Source organism: Watersipora subatra, chromosome 11 (assembly GCF_963576615.1).
Source record: "Watersipora subatra chromosome 11, tzWatSuba1.1, whole genome shotgun sequence".
NCBI classification, from domain to species: Eukaryota; Metazoa; Bryozoa; class Gymnolaemata; order Cheilostomatida; family Watersiporidae; genus Watersipora; species Watersipora subatra.
Genome location: NC_088718.1, coordinates 434,930 through 453,326, shown reverse-complemented (window position 1 = coordinate 453,326; position 18,397 = coordinate 434,930). Strand labels below are relative to the sequence as shown.

The window sequence follows — 18,397 nt, the reverse complement described above, 5'->3', positions numbered from 1 at the left end:
CCCGGTTGACCTTGGCTGTTTCAGTGAAAACAGGGAGTTGCACCTATAGACCGGCCGCCTCACGCGTGCCTGGCGATTGCTGACAGAACATGGTTTCTTCTGATTACCCTAGCTTCATCCTGGTCCTTTTGGTTCAACTCCAGCCAAGTTGGACCCCCATCGCGGTACTCTATCTGAGCACACTGTCAACAGTCTTCGCAGGTCTGTCTGCTTCAGCCATTGGCGTTGCCGTGTTTTAATCCTGCGCGGTGTTCCAGCTTATACTTGAACTCGGCTAGCACCTCTAACCAAAGCGCCACCTGGTGAGAGGGCTCCTTTCTACGACAGAGCCATTGCAGGGAGGCATGGTTCGTGCAAAACCAAAACTCCTGCCCGTGTTAAGTACGGGCGGAAGTGTTTTATTGCTTTGACCACTGCCAACAGCTCTCTGCGTGTCACGCAGTAATTTCGCTCCAGTAAGATTGGCACAGCAGGGCCTCCCTTGAGGGGAGGGGTGCCGGCAATGGGAGGAGGCGCTTCCACACTAGTGTAAGTGCTTACGGTGGTTTCCAAATGGATGGTCAGGGGTTGTGGGTTCGGGTTGAGACACCTAACCAACACCTTTCCATCTGCTCTAGGCTTGTAGCTAGAGGCGGGCCTTTAGGGTACCCTTCTATTATCTTGAGTGGACAAAAAGGTTGTGTGGTCAGCCTACACCTGACCGCACCCTCTGTCCTAGCTGGCAAAACCAAATCCCTAATTCTCTGGACTTTGATCTGAAAAAGCTTCCCCGTTCGATCGGTACAAGCCAATGGTTTCCCATCCACCTTCACCATGGGTCGTTCAAACTCCATTGAGCATTGTTGCGCCATAAAGAAGAGCATGCCAATAATGGCGTTTTCACTAATCTGACTAACTATGAAGACTTCTTTGGTCTTCACTTCGCGGAGCCTTACTGGGAGCCAGATTGCACCGTAAAAGAATAACCTGGTCTCATCAGCGAGCAAGCCATGGGTGTTACTCTACTCCAATCGCTCTCTTATACCACAAGAAAGTCAGTCGAACACCTGTTTTCCCAGCAGGTTAGTGATGCATCCAGTATCCAACAGGAAGTGCCCTGCTCGAATTTCGATTTTACCCGGAAGGAAACAACTGGTAGAGTGTGGGCGCCCCAGCAGGCGTGCTTGAGCAGGTTTCTTGTGCTCGAAGGGGGCTGCCTGAGTCTGCTCCGTTTGTGCAGATGGGAAACGTGCCTGAGCGAGTTTCTTTGGAAGGCAAGGGGCTGTCATCTGCGAGACAGGGCAACAAGGTACCTGAGAGGAAAGCATAGTGCTTACTTCGGGGGACTCATGCCTGACTCTTTTAGGTGTAGTAGTTGAAACGTATTCTGGGTAGCTGTGGCGGGAGCTTGAGGTGAAGTTCTGTGTCGGCCTGACATTTTTGGATAGGTCCATCCAAGTGAGGCCTTGGCTGAATCGGTACTTTAGTTTCTCCTGGCTTTCGCAGGGGCCTTATTGCAGCTAGTAGTGGGTGCTACTGCTGAAGCCTTCTTTCATTTCCTGACTCCTTTTTCCTTTGACTAGGGCACTCCTTTTGGAGATTTCCCATGCCTCAACATCCCCAACAAATGACAGGTCTAGTTTCTGAAGGCTCTGTTGGCTTGTTTTGCAGCTGCTTGACCTGTTCCGCCAGCTGCTTTACTGTAGATAGCATTACATTCAAGGTGTCCTGTTTTACACTGCGTACTGCACCATGTCCTGTATTGGCCTCCGAGTTTTTTACAGTCTGCACGACTCTGCTCAGAGTCGATTCTCCAGGTTTGACCTGGAGAAATTCTCCTCCAGCCTGTACTGCATCCGAGAGAGTCTCTGTGGGTACCGCTAGGAGGTGCCGCTGTAGGGCGGTATGGTTTAGGGAGTTTGAGAAGTACTCATTTGCCATGTTACTTCTTAGCAGTTTGGGCAGTTCAGCGTAGGCTATTTGGACTAGCCATTCAATTTCCGTTGCGTGTTTCTGCAAGGAGGTTTGGGTTTCTTTTTTCAAACTGCTCAACTCTGCTCTGACTTGTCGGGAGATAGTCCAAATCGAGTTTGGATGGCTTCAAAGATGGTTGCCACCCTGACTGCCCTTCCGCAGAACTCTGCCTCTCCCTTCAAAGCTTCTCTGAGGTGCAGTGTGCTGGCCTTCTCGGCCCACCTATTTGCAGCTGCGATTCCTTTAAATCTGGTAATGAAGTATTCTGGGTCCTGACGCCATTATACTCGAGCATTATGAACTGGGAGGCCGGTTCTGGATTCCGACTTGATTTGACAAGTTGCCCAATGGTGTCAGCTAGTCGGTCCGTTTCCCGGTCTACACTCTTTGCTATCTTTTGAGACATGACTTGAGCTTTTTTCCGAGTGAGGGGGACCGTTATAGACAATCGTTGCCTGACTTGGAGTGCTCAAACCTTTTTTGGCAGTTTCGAGTGCCTTACAAAGTGGGGGTGGTTGGCGTAGTGCCAGTCATCAACCCTTTTCTGGAGTGCTGGATAACTTGCTTATTCTAAAACTCTAGGTTTCTCTACGAATGTGGGGAATAGCCGTACAGCCATCTTGGCCAGATTCAGAACTCTTGGTGTTTGCCGTACTACTCCGGTTTTCCTCTACTGAGACTGCTTTTACAAGCAAGGCAGGAGGTCTGCCGGAGTTTGATTTCCAAATTTCTAGATGTGCCTGCCGGGTTCGGCGCAATTTCACTGTTGCCACCAGTGTAAAGGAATTTGCCGGCCTTTACTTGGCACCATCTACACTATTTCATAAAGAAAAAAAATGCGTGGGATTTTGTTCCAGTTTTTATTATAGAAGGAAATTTCACTAGCCGAAGAGCATACGGCTATCTGCTCTGCCCAACTGAGTGAGCGCGCTCTTTTATATACAATAAACTCGCTCGTTCCAGCTAACGGAACCGAGTAAAAACCGTATAACATTAGTAATAAACAGAATCGCTAATCTGTTGGCATGGTTATAATACAACGATAAACGAAGACATAATAGCGATGTAATATAATTATGGACAAATTAATAATGAATATATAATAAAAAGAACAACACAGCATGCAAGATATAACATATAAAAATATCTACACAAATTATGATGTCATGGCCCAGCGTCCACCACAATTACATATGATTTATAAAATAAATTTGTATTTACACACACATATATGTATATATTATTTAATGAGTATATCTATGTAGCACAATATAATTGTATTATCTTTACAGAAAGAGCTTTTAATAGCATAGGCGTTCTGTTTTGTCGATGATTTTAGTAACAGTGTCCTATTTCATAGTGTTAAGCATAGACCTATTAACTATACTAGACTGGGCAAAGGAAAGCTATGGGTGTCCTACATAAATAGCCACATCCTTTGTGATGCAACATCATTGCTTTGTTCACTTTCACTTAGTCAGACAAGTGAGTCATCATTGTTTACATTGAAAGAATGAAGAGACATTTTTGTTGCTACATGTAATTTGACATAACTACTAAAGTACACAAGATATTTGTTTCAAATTTTAGATACAAAGCTTATACACTATGAGTTTTCTACTCTTCAAATTTTCAAACATGAAGTTAAATATTTCATATGTAAAGTGAGAGTAAAAACTGGTCTATTCCAAAAATATTGCAAAATTGTCAATGTTGCCTTATGCTATGGGCTAACATGTCAGGTAGCTAGGTGTACAACTGATTTTAAATGCATACACGCTGGTAAATGGTACACTGATCACAGTCTGCTATGCATATAGCAGACTGTGATCAGGGAGCAGGTCTTGGGTGTTATGCAAACAGCATCAGAAAAATCGTAGAAAACAAGCGACAAATGGTACACTTTTTGAGACATATTGTGAAGGGCTAGACATGACTAAAGACAACCAGTCGGCTGAGCCTTGATCTGAGATTACCGTAAATACCCGCGTATAGGACGATACCATGTATAGGACGCAGTGGATAAGTGACCTCGAAAACGATGGAAAAACAGCGCATCCTAATTTTAGTCCTAAATTTCCATTAATACTTAATTAATGCAGCCAAATGTAGCATGAAAGTTTGGCAAGGTTTTTGATATATAGCTATAATAAAAAAAGCTTAAATCAAGCTAACTTTGCGCTGTATATCTAATAAATAAATTGTATGCTTTGTTTAGCTATTTATTAAATAGCCATAGCTAATGGTTATATAAACTAGGTTTTGAAGGCAACAGTTCATTACATACTACGAGAGTGAACAAACTACATTTGATATAGGTTGTGTTATTATTCATACATAGACATGGCAGTTTTGTTTAGAAAAACATGCTGCAATTAAAACGATACCATTAATACAGTGGATAGCAAAATTACAATGGCCTGTTTTGGAAATTTTTGCAACTGCTCAACCTTTGGAGAAGTTGTGTAGGAGGTGAAGATATCTAAGCTGTCAACTATGTAGCCAGGAAACCTTGAGCAAAGGCCCAAAATTGGTATAAAGAGAACATGTTGTTGACTGTCACTATTTCACACTGGATAACTGCTTTATCACGTTGTCTACACACACATATTTTATTCTTTTTTAGCAACAACTAATTCCATTTGAATGTTGGAAAAAGTGAGAAATAAAAAAATGGGAACATCTTATTTACTACTGTTATTCCCATAATCTTCAATTTTTATTTACCTATTTCATCACACTTTAATTATCAGTAGTGCAATAAGTGAAACCGGTAATAAGTATGACAAGTTGTCATACTTATTGACAACTAATGACACACACTAACGCACACAGACATTTAATGATTCTACTACACACAACTGAAACACACATATAAACATATGCTGATAGAGTGATTACTGATTGTGTCTACATAAGCCCACATCAATTGTCAAATGATTTTACAAAATAAATTGTTTTGCCAGCTACTTTTCCAACTTTATTATTACCAATTTAGTTAAGCAGACTAACTCCCTTGTTTAAGTAAAATTCGTATAAGCTGATTTATTAAAATACCAGTTTCAAGTATGTTGCAGATATCTGCATATGTGCCAACAATCAAATAGACTGCTGGTCATTAAAAAGAGTATATAAATTCATCGTCATTTGCCACTGCTTGAATTCTTATTAAAATAATCAAACCGCATTTTTTATATGTGGACTGTTTAAGGTACTGTGACATTGACGACAACTAATTACATCAATTTTTGTGAAAGCTGCCTACACACAAAATTTCTATCTGACTTAAAATGTATCAGCGAGCATTCATTCTCTGTAAAACTAAGTAGGTCTACGTTTTCAACTTTTATTCGACTATGGCAGGTGTCTGCAACCTTTTCCACTCAAAGAGCCATTTGGATCCATTTCTAGCAGGAAAGAACACAGTGGGAGCTACTAACTCTCTTTGATATTTTATATTAAAAAAAACTACACGTAACATTTTTGTTTAGCTTTTAAAGCTTTTATACCATGTTTACACCATAAAACGAAAAGGTGTGACATGTATAATGATTTAACTGCTGAGAAAACAAAATTAAACTTTTGCAAGGAACAATAAAATAGCTAATAATAACTGGAGCGTAACTTGAAAGCATTACGTTGTTTTTAAGGTTACTTTCAAGAAAAAATGCAACCTAACCTTTAAATCAGTCTTTCTTTTAACAACACATTTGCAAAAGTTGACAACAAGATTTTTTTGCAAATTTTTCATGACGTATTAAGCAAACTGGCAAACTAGTATCATGAGCAGCAACAACAAGCAAATATCCCACCTAGGATTAAATAATCTATTTTCCTCTGTCTTATTTCTTTTTTTAGTATTCGCCATAGTTTGCTTACCTAGATTAAAAAAATCAAGAAGTGTGGTGTTGGCTGGTGTAATTTGGCAGTTTTATTGGCGCATAAATGATAACGCATAACAAGCAACATTGTTTGATTTATCATCATAATTACAATTTTTTGAATTATTTTATAAAATATAGTGATAAAATTTCTAAATTATTATGAATTACTTGGCATGTGGTAAAAAAATGAAAAAGGTAAAAATTTAAAATCAAAGGGAGCCGCAGTGAGGGGATAAAAGAGCCGCATGCAGCTCCGGAGCCGCAGGTTGCTGACCCCTGAACTAAGGCATGTAAATGCTGTTAACGAGGTCATAGTCATGCGTTAGTAATCTTTTGCCTTACATTTGTTATACAGAAAAAAACCATAGCTTCATAGTCAAAGGCAGATGTCTGTTGTCTGATAAACAACTACTGTATATTAACATCACATCAACAATCAAAAGTGGAGATGTCAAGAAGTGGAGCCAGGCTCATTTCCTGTAATTCCTGTACTTACCAACAGAGACAACAATAAAGGGATTAGAGCTGACCTCATCTTTACCTATTGTAGCTCTATCCCAGAGAAAGGGTATATCAGATGGCTGGGGGAAGCTAAACAGGATTGTCATAGTTCTGGGCACTGATGTATTCATAGCCTGAGTCCTATCTGATGAACCCAGTCTGCTAAATTAAATATATCTCAGTCTAGATACTTGAAAACACCACCGGCTAAACCAGACATCTATAAAAGGCAAGAATTTTTACTTGTTCATCTTCTGTTGGCATGTCTGCGGAGGACTGAGCAATGAGCATGGACAGTTCTCATGAGGGTGTAACTTTCATAACTAATCGTCATTTTTGTCACCTTTATTGTTTTAGAATTGGGTTAGTTTGTGTATTTAAGGTATTGAACTTGTAAAATTATATTATATATTATTATATTATTAGATTTATCATTTACTGATAAATATTGTTAAAAATTACAGCCCTGTAGATAGTATTATATAGAGTTTATTTTCGAATACAAAGCAAGTGACACAAGCTTGGTCATGCTAGACCATGAGCAACGAGTGCGCATGCGTGGAGCATTGTTTTCAAAGCTATCAATGTGTATTACTACACCATTCTATCACACATCATTTCTCCACAACATCTGATATAGATAACAGTTGCTAAGAAAATACCCTAAGGAATAAAGAAAATAAAGACAAATGTATGCAACAAAAGAACATTATTTTGTCACAATAAATAAAAACTAAATAAAATAATAATAAAACAAAGTAAAAACTGACATTTAAAAGCTTAAACTCTTGCTAAACTGATTAATTTGCCAAAACGCAAAATAGCTTTTTACCAGTGGTGCATGTGATAGCGCATTACTCCGACTATGCTATCCTAAGGGGCTTTACTTAGTAGCCCAATGTTGCATTGAATTGTTACTCGTTACTACTTCCGTAAAGCGAGATGAGGTTCAAATTCACAGTCTATTTGCTATAATGTCACACACGGATGAGGCAAGTACAAAAACTGACACACCAAAAAAGGTGGCATTCAATTTACATAAGAGTGCAACACTAAACTGTTTTGCCATGAGCTAAACACAAGATACAAAAAGAAGCAGAACAACAGTACAAAACTACAGGCACACAGAGACAGAAGCAACTTGCAAACATAGATTTCCTTGTATAAACAGGATCCATTAAAGCTGACATTTTGTACAAAGGTCTTTCTGGCATCAAATTACATATACGTATTGTAAATCATTGTCCGACTTTGAACTCTAAATATTATTGTTCTGCATTCCAATGTTACTAGTATGTAAATAAAATAAAGATGACTGGAATTAATGCAAGTTGAAATGACTATTGTCTAGATCTGACATGAGAGCAGAAAGATGCTGGTATGTTGAGGTGGTTTGGTAGGGAAAGTTTGAGTATCGATTGTGAATGAGATATACACATCTCATGTCCACCTTCATACCTTGAATAAATCGGCCAGTTTTTCCTCTCCTTTGCAACCATGCATATAAAGACAACTCATAGAAATGAGACTTCTGCTTGCTACAGAGACGATAAATCCTGGATGTCACATAGTAAACAAGCTATTTATGATATACAGTACACAAGGGCTGTTACATTGAAAACTGGAAACAAATTATTCATCATATGCAGTGCTTCATAACTGAATCCTGTTAAAACACAAGCAAAAGATCTCAAAAAATAGCATACTATGTGCTGTTTAAATAGATATACATGAAGTGGTAAAATCAATTTTATTAAAACTGCTAGAAAAAAGATTGATTTGTTTTTGACATTGATTGTCTATCAAAATGTACATTAGTCCCAAATAGTTGGTCCTGGGATAGTTCTATGACATAAATAAGATTCCTGAGTAGATTTATCTAACTAAAAGGAACTTGCAATATGAGTTGCGAGTTTCTGCACTGATGGCCACACATGAGTGCAGAAACAGAGCTAATCCAACTTGTGATATAGGAGTAATTTAGTAAAGTGAAATCTATAGCATCGCACAACCCATTTTTTGCTTTGGTGGCTCTGGTGGCACTAAGGTCGCGCGTATTGCTTCATCAAACACATTCTTTATTCCTTCCTGCAAAAAAGAACTACAATTACAGTGACCAATCAATGCATTTAAGCTGATTGCTAGGCAGCTGAAAGTGGGTCAGATGAAACAACTGTATCTCAATCATTTGACAGACGAATATTCAGTAACATCAAATGAGACACACAACCACTGGCCAATTGTTTCAAAAAGACAGATGCTGAGCTGCCCGGATTAGTCTAAATCTAGTTGACCGCCACCATAGGAGAAGGGTTAATGTTCTGTTTCTGTTCGTATCAAAGTCCGTCTTCCAACTGCAAAGCTTTCCATTTTTTTCACTAAAACTTTGAAAACAACACCATAAAATAATTAGTCGTTGTATCAGGCGAACAGTAGTTCACTGTTTAATTAATGCAGTCTTGATACTTCGACGTATGTGAAAAGCGGTTGGCATTCACAATGGTACAGTATATAAATGACTATTTTTTAGGTTAAAAGTTGTGCTTAGTGAGCCAAACTTTTACAGGTTGCATTTATGCAAAATGCAACCTGTAAAGGTTTTGCACTGCTAATAACTGTTTGGACACTAATATCAACTAGTTAAGCAGTGCAGAAAAGCTGAGGTCAGAAGACATTGTGTAAGGTATTCGGCAGCCAGATGTAAATGTTCATTTCACTGAAAGCAACAATCAGAACGCAACTGGCCGAGTACACGATGCAAATATTTCGGTTTCAAAATTGTTACTTTTTACTTCTGCATGCATTATAATTATGGTTCATTTTTGTGACTTGTTCTTGAATATATATTTGTAGCATTTGATAAATTATTATTATCATAAAACTTATAAACTTGCAGATTTATAGCATCTTTACGATTATTTTAACTTGTCTTACAATGCATCGACACTCATGACTCCTCTTCTATTGCACATCAAAAGCCAGTTTCTAATGTAAACTGTAGCAAACATATCAGTGAATGGAATGAGCTTTTATGCAACGTAAAAATAAAATGCTTTTAAATGAAATAAAAAATTGAATACTCCAACAATTTGTAAAACAGGACACAGGCTATGATATCTACGCGATTAATTGCAAGCAATAGATATCGACTGGTAGAAATATTTCTCGGATTCCGAATGCATATTTATTTAGAGATCTACGAAAAATTGGAGGTAAGTTAGTAATTTATTGCATGAGCATAGATTACTAACTTACACAACACTTAGGCGGCGCGACACTATCAAAAAAGGTAGTGTAGTGCCGCCTAAAAACGAGTGCAAAATATAGGTAGGTGACATTCACTTTGCCTGTAAAAGGGTTACCTAAGTTGATTTTCTCAAAAAAATGGAGAAGTTATTTAAAAAATACAACGCCAGCCTCTATTTAAACGCCAGCCTCTATTTGACTGCCACAATACGAAAAATGTAGAAAAATAGAGCGCCATGGTGTTCAATCAGAAATTTAAGGTACTATTATTATTACCCATGCAACACCAGGCATTCAGCTAGTCATTTTATGAAAATTACAATGAAAGACACAAATTTGTGTTAGAGGTTTTACAGTACCTGAGTAAGAGCGGAACACTCCACAAATTTAACAGCTCTCAACTCCTTAGCCAGCTTGTTACCATGTTCAAAGCTTACTGGTTTCTCAAAAGTGGTCTGTAGTTGTGCAATGACAGCATTGTCATTTCGAAGGTCACACTGGGTGCCGACCAATAGGAATGGAGTTTGTTGACAATGGTGCAATAACTCAAGAATCCACTACAACCAGCAACATACGACGTAAATTATAGTATGACTAACACATATATTGTATGTTAGATTATATAAGCTTATATGATATGTTAGATTATATCAGCTTATATGATATGTTGGATTATATAAGCTTATATGATACGTTACATTATATCCGCCTATATCATATGTTAGATTATATCAGCCTATATGATATGTTAGATTATATCAGCCTATATTGTATGTTAGATTATATAGGCTTATATAATATGTTACATTATATCCGCCCATATGATATGTTAGATTATATCAGCTTATATGATATGTTAGATTATATCGGCCTATATTGTATGTTAGATTATATAAGCTTATAAGATATGTTAGATTATATAAGCTTATATGATATGTTACATTATATCCGCCTATATGATATGTTAGATTATATCAGCCTATAAGATATGTAAGATTATATCAGCTTTTATGATATGTTAGATCATATCAGCCTATAAGATAATATCTTATAGGCTGATATGATCTAACATATCATATAGGCTGATATAATCTAACATATCATATAGGCTGATAAAATTTAACATATTATGTTAAATTTTATCAGCCTATATGATATGTTAGATTATATCAGCTTATATGATATGTTAGACTATGCCAACCAATATGATATGTTAGATTTTATCAGCCTATGTGATATGTTAGATTATATCAGCCTATATGATATGTTAGATTATATCAGCCTATATAAGTTCGATTATGTCACAGCCTATATGATATGTTAGATCATATCAGCTTATATGATATGCTAGATTATATCAGCCTATATGATATGTTAGATTATATCAGCCTATATGATATGTTAGACTATACCAACCAATATGATATGTTAGATTTTATCAGCCTATATGATATGTTAGATTATACCAGCCTATATGATTTGTTAGATTTTATCAGCCTATATGATATGTTAGATTATATCAGCCTATATGATATGTTAGATTATACCAACCTATATGATATGTTAGATTATATCAGCCTATATGATACGTTAGATTATACCAACATATATGATATGTTAGATTATACCAACCTATATGATATGTTAGATTATATCAGTCTATATGATATGTTAGATTACACCAACCTATATGCTATGTTAGATTATATCAGCCTATATGATATGTTAGATTATATCAGCCTATATGATATGTTAGATTATATCAGCCTATATGATATGTTAGATTATATCAGCCTATATGAAATGTTAGATTATATCCGCCTATATGATATGTTAGATTTTATCAGCCTATATGATATGTTAGATTATACCAGCCTATATGATATGTTAGATTTTATCAGCCTATATGATATGTTAGATTATATCAGCCAATATGATATGTTAGATTATATCCGCCTATATCATATGTTAGATTATATCCGCCTATATGATATGTTAGATTATACCAACCTATATGATATGTTAGATTATATCAGCCTATATGATATGTTAGATTATACCAACCTATATGATATGTTAGATTATATCAGCCTATATGATATGTTAGATTATACCAACCTATATGATATGTTAGATTATATCAGCCTATATGATATGTTAGATTATACCAACCTATATGATATGTTAGATTATATCAGCCTATATGATATGTTAGATTATATCAGCCAATATGATATGTTAGATTATATCCGCCTATATCATATGTTAGATTATATCCGCCTATATGATATGTTAGATTTTATCAGCCCATATGATATGTGAGATAGCATGAGGTATACATATCATGAGTGAATATACCAGCATATTAATTATATCACAATCACGACAAAATACTTTACCCTTTCTTTGACATTTTCAAAGGATGAAGGCAAAACCACACTGAAGCAAACCAGAAAGACATTTGTTTGTGGATAGGCAAGTGGGCGGAGTCTATCATAGTCTTCCTGACCAGCAGTATCACAAAGTTCCAATGTGTACGGTTCTTCACCAATCATAACAGTCACCGTATAATTGTCGAACAACTAAAACAAAGTGTAAATTCAGACTACAGCAGAAGGCAACATAAACATGCTCCAGACAAATAATGTAATAGTTTATGATGTAATAATTTATGATTTAATAGTAATGATGTATTAGATGTAGGAGAAACCACACTGAAGCAAACCAGAAACACATTTGTTTGTGGATAGGCAAGTGGGCGGAATCTATCAAATTGTTCAGATCCCGCAGTATCAAAAATTGTACTTTTAAACAATATGAATGATTAAAAGAACAATATGAGCAACCACATTGTTTGGACGAATTTTTCTCCAATTTGAAAAATTAAGAAAGACTTTTTAAATATTACCTAGGGCAATGCAACACAAACTGAAAATCTTCTAGATTATTGTTGGAGGAAAATTAATCTTAAACTGAGCCTATTAATATACATTCTGATAGATTTCAGTTTTCTTGACATTTGAAAGACTAGTTGGGACTGGCCACCCTGGTTTTGGCACAACCTAATTTAACCACCGAGTCACGCATTGAGCAACTCAAGTCTATTGCAACTGTGTTGATTTCAAACAAGGATTTTCCAACATTGACATCAATCCTAAGCATACTTTCTCACTTACTGTAGATAAGCATAAGTACATGATTTCTCACTTACCGTAGGTATGTATTTATCATAGAATTCATTGGTTGCGTATGATATAAGGAGACTGGTCTTGCCTACTGCTCCATCTCCAACAACCACACATTTTATTCTTTGCATATTCTAGTGATCTCTGTCAAAGATAGATAACAAAAAGATAAAGTTGTGCATGCCTGAGAAGCTACACCAGGTCTTTTCAGTATACAGTACATGTCTTTTGTGTCTTTTACATGTAAGAGATGTTTATTTTAGATGTCTATTTTAGATGCATTTAATCAATTTCCAGAACTTTTGTGGAATTTATTGTTTTATCAAAGTAACTAAAACAAAGACCAAAAAACTTTCAGATAGTCACCTAAACATGTGGATCCTCCTCAAAATTCCATTTTAGTCTATACTAAATCTCTGACCCCTCCCCTACCATTTCTCCAAGTAGTAGCTTAGACTCTCTTGTTTTAGTTTGCTAAGCACATGACTTCTGTTGGTCTGAATAGACACAACGTTCATAAAAAGCTCTCCTTTCAGTGTATCCTCTGATTTTCAGAAATACGTAAAACCTCTAATTAAACGCCACCTTTATTTGACTGCTACTTTGACATTCTTTACGAGCCCAAAATAGAAAGTGATCAGAAGAAAATTGTACACAATATTGTAGTAACAATGAATCATTTACATCAATAACAATTAATTCTCTCATTGTCCAACTCCAAGGCTTTTCCTTTTTCTCGTAAAAACTTTGAAAGCACCATAAAAATAATTAGTAATTGTATCAGGCTAATAGTAGTGTCTTGTTTAACATGGTCTTGATATTTCAAAGTATAGCGAGTATTTACGAGTAGAGAAGCTAGCAAATGTGTTAGTATTCGTCCCTCTTTTAGCCATTTCTAAATTCATTCCAAAAAAATTAAATAGAGTTCTCTGAACAGAAATAAAAATTGCATGGTCAATTAAAATATATTTGTGTATTTATAAGTAGATACCACAGCACACTGCACCTTGCCGAGTGTCTACGCACGCTCCACAAGTGTCCAACACAATTCACTATACTCACCTCGACTTATCACCACACTATCTTATTAACTTATCACTACACTATCTTAATAACTTATCATTACACTATCTTATTAACTTATCACTACACTATCTTATTAACTTATCATTACACTATTTTATTAACTTATCACTACACTATCTTATTAACTTATCACTACACTATCTTAATAACTTATCACTGCACTATCTTAATAACTTATCACTACACTATCTTAATAACTTATCACTACACTATCTTATTAACTTATCACTACACTATCTTAATAACTTATCACTACACTATCTTATTAACTTATCACTACACTATCTTATTAACTTATCACTACACTATCTTATTAACTTATCATTACACTATCTTAATAACTTATCACTACACTATCTTAATAACTTATCACTGCACTATCTTAATAACTTATCACTACACTATCTTATTAACTTATCACTACACTATCTTAATAACTTATCACTGCACTATCTTAATAACTTATCACTGCACTATCTTAATAACTTATCACTGCACTATCTTAATAACTTATCACTGCACTATCTTAATAACTTATCACTGCACTATCTTAATAACTTATCACTACACTATCTTATTAACTTATCACTACACTATCTTAATCACTTATCACTACACTATCTTATTAACTTATCACTACACTATCTTAATAACTTATCATTACACTATTTTATTAACTTATCATTACACTATCTTATTAACTTATCACTACACTATCTTAATAACTTATCATTACACTATTTTATTAACTTATCATTACACTATCTTATTAACTTATCACTACACTATCTTAATAACTTATCACTGCACTATCTTAATAACTTATCACTACACTATCTTATTAACTTATCACTACACTATCTTAATAACTTATCACTGCACTATCTTAATAACTTATCACTGCACTATCTTAATAACTTATCACTACACTATCTTAATAACTTATCACTGCACTATCTTAATAACTTATCACTACACTATCTTAATAACTTATCACTGCACTATCTTAATAACTTATCACTGCACTATCTTAATAACTTATCACTACACTATCTTATTAACTTATCACTACACTATCTTAATCACTTATCACTACACTATCTTATTAACTTATCACTACACTATCTTAATAACTTATCATTACACTATTTTATTAACTTATCATTACACTATCTTATTAACTTATCACTACACTATCTTAATAACTTATCATTACACTATTTTATTAACTTATCATTACACTATCTTATTAACTTATCACTACACTATCTTAATAACTTATCACTGCACTATCTTAATAACTTATCATTACACTATCTTATTAACTTATCATTACACTATCTTATTAACTTATCACTGCACTATCTTATTAACTTATCACTACACTATCTTAATAACTTATCACTGCACTATCTTAATAACTTATCACTGCACTATCTTAATAACTTATCACTACACTATCTTAATAACTTATCACTGCACTATCTTAATAACTTATCACTGCACTATCTTAATAACTTATCACTACACTATCTTATTAACTTATCACTACACTATCTTAATCACTTATCACTACACTATCTTATTAACTTATCACTACACTATCTTAATAACTTATCATTACACTATTTTATTAACTTATCATTACACTATCTTATTAACTTATCACTACACTATCTTAATAACTTATCATTACACTATTTTATTAACTTATCATTACACTATCTTATTAACTTATCACTACACTATCTTAATAACTTATCACTGCACTATCTTAATAACTTATCATTACACTATCTTATTAACTTATCATTACACTATCTTATTAACTTATCACTGCACTATCTTATTAACTTATCACTACACTATTTTATTAACTTATCACTGCACTATCTTAATAACTTATCACTGCACTATCTTAATAACTTATCACTACACTATCTTAATAACTTATCACTACACTATCTTATTAACTTATCACTACACTATCTTAATAACTTATCACTACACTATCTTAATAACTTATCACTACACTATCTTATTAACTTATCACTACACTATCTTAATAACTTATCACTACACTATCTTAATAACTTATCACTACACTATCTTATTAACTTATCACTGCACTATCTTATTAACTTATCACTACACTATCTTATTAACTTATCACTACACTATCTTAATAACTCATCACTACACTATCTTAATAACTTATCACTACACTATCTTATTAACTTATCACTACACTATCTTAATAACTTATCACTACACTATCTTATTAACTTATCACTACACTATCTTAATAACTTATCACTACACTATCTTATTAACTTATCACTACACTATCTTAATAACTTATCACTACACTATCTTATTAACTTATCACTGCACTATCTTATTAACTTATCACTACACTATCTTATTAACTTATCACTACACTATCTTAATAACTCATCACTACACTATCTTATTAACTTATCACTACACTATCTTAATAACTTATCACTACACTATCTTATTAACTTATCACTACACTATCTTATTAACTTATCACTGCACTATCTTAATAACTTATCACTGCACTATCTTAATAACTTATCACTACACTATCTTAATAACTTATCACTACACTATCTTATTAACTTATCACTACACTATCTTAATAACTTATCACTACACTATCTTATTAACTTATCACTACACTATCTTAATAACTTATCACTACACTATCTTAATAACTTATCACTGCACTATCTTAATAACTTATCACTACACTATCTTATTAACTTATCACTACACTATCTTATTAACTTATCACTACACTATCTTAATAACTTATCACTACACTATCTTAATAACTTATCACTACACTATCTTAATAACTTATCACTGCACTATCTTAATAACTTATCACTACACTATCTTAATAACTCATTACTACACTACCTTATTAACTTATCACTACACTACTATATTACTCTTCTGAAAGTAAACACTTGTGATATCATGTGAACTAAAGAGCTTTTAGTTTAGTAGCTCCTTTACAAGCCGTCATTATCAGAAGAAAAAGTACACAGGTCTGTACTCACCAACCTACAAGCTGTGAGAGAGAATTAAAGGTCTTGCTTTTCAGTCTTGCATTTTCCCTCCCCTTAAGGTCAGGGGCGGAGTCATAATCAGCCTATTATATTACAGTAACCACCAATAATATGTTGAGTTTGCTTCAACTTACTTATATAAACAGTGTCTTTTGCATTTAAGAGGCAGTCAGAGTTGAGTGGGCATGGTGAGGCATACTACGAGGCATACCATGATACTATAATAAATTTATTTAAGTGTAACAGATCTCTTTTAGTAACTTAGATAGCTTGGAGTTGTGCTGATATACGCAGTCTGTTATTGGCTGTAATATAAAGACTCTGTATTCTCAACACTGGCTCGATTTGTGGGGGTATACAAAGTCTGTTATCGGCTGTGATATGAAAGTCTGGATTGTCTGCTCTTGCTAGAGTTGCACTGGTATATTCAGTCTGTTTTCGGTTGTGATATTGAGAGTCTATATAAATAGCTCCTACAATGGTTGCGCAAAACTGACCTGGTTAATTGTCTGCAGTGTCTTGGCAACGATAGCGCGGAGCATCAGTTACTGATTAGCCTGGTTATACACGTTGCTCTGATTTTACTTCCCATCTCTCTTACTAGTAAACATAAATCTTATGTTTCTTACTTGATTTTGCACAGTCTAGTTGCAAGGACCAGTTTGACACTCAATTATATTATAAATACGATCATAATTGCCTATACTCCTTATTCATGTTCTTCACTCTATCATATTATGTAGTAACCTAATTGTAATGGTTTTTTTTAAACGGTCAACTTAATTGTATTGGCTTGTAGACAATATACTTTATTCAACGACATTAAATATATTATTATAACACGAATGTGAAAAGTTTCATCTCATTTTATTGATCGCATATTTTATTGCCCCCTAACTCTAACTGTCTTTTCTGCTTTTACAATATTTTCTCCAGTTTTTGCCATTTTCTCCTACTTCTGACTAGTTTCTCTGAATTAAAAAATATTCCACATAAATAAAAATACATTTGAAAAGTCTCTAAGATTTGTTAACAGTTTCCCTTTACAGATAATGTATAAGCTTATTTAATATGACTTGTTTATAAACAATAAAACATAACAATTCATCAATGAACGTAAAGCATCATGGTTTTGCAAGCACTGCAGAGAGTTCTTCGACATTTACTCATAAATCTAAGTAATCATTTTGTCACACCTAGGCTGTCAGAGAAAGTTGACTACAACGAACATGGACATTCCTAAATTTCTGTCATAAAAAGACAAACCTCTTTCAGCAGCTGTTCATACCTGTTTATACAGGACTTCTTCATACTTTAAACATTAAGTGAGAAGCCATTTTGAAAGGTGTTTCTTTCTAATTGCCTTATTAAAATAGCCATTCTAGTCTAGGTATAAAAAGCAAACAATCCACACAGTAAGCTTATAATATAATCAAGCTAC

General features: G+C 34.5%; 1 protein-coding gene across 1 annotated transcript; it reads right to left on the bottom strand.

The window, feature by feature from the left end:
- Positions 1 to 8,077: 8,077 nt before the first annotated feature.
- LOC137408198 (cdc42 homolog) lies at positions 8,078 to 12,900 on the bottom strand. The gene is made up of 4 exons (XM_068094605.1): positions 12,796 to 12,900; positions 11,984 to 12,166; positions 9,944 to 10,141; positions 8,078 to 8,426 (listed from the first exon to the last, which is right to left on the bottom strand). The coding sequence occupies exons 1-4, from the start codon at positions 12,898 to 12,900 to the stop codon at positions 8,334 to 8,336; spliced, it is 579 nt and encodes a 192-aa protein (XP_067950706.1). The 3' UTR covers positions 8,078 to 8,333.
- Between the last annotated feature and the right edge of the window lie 5,497 nt (positions 12,901 to 18,397).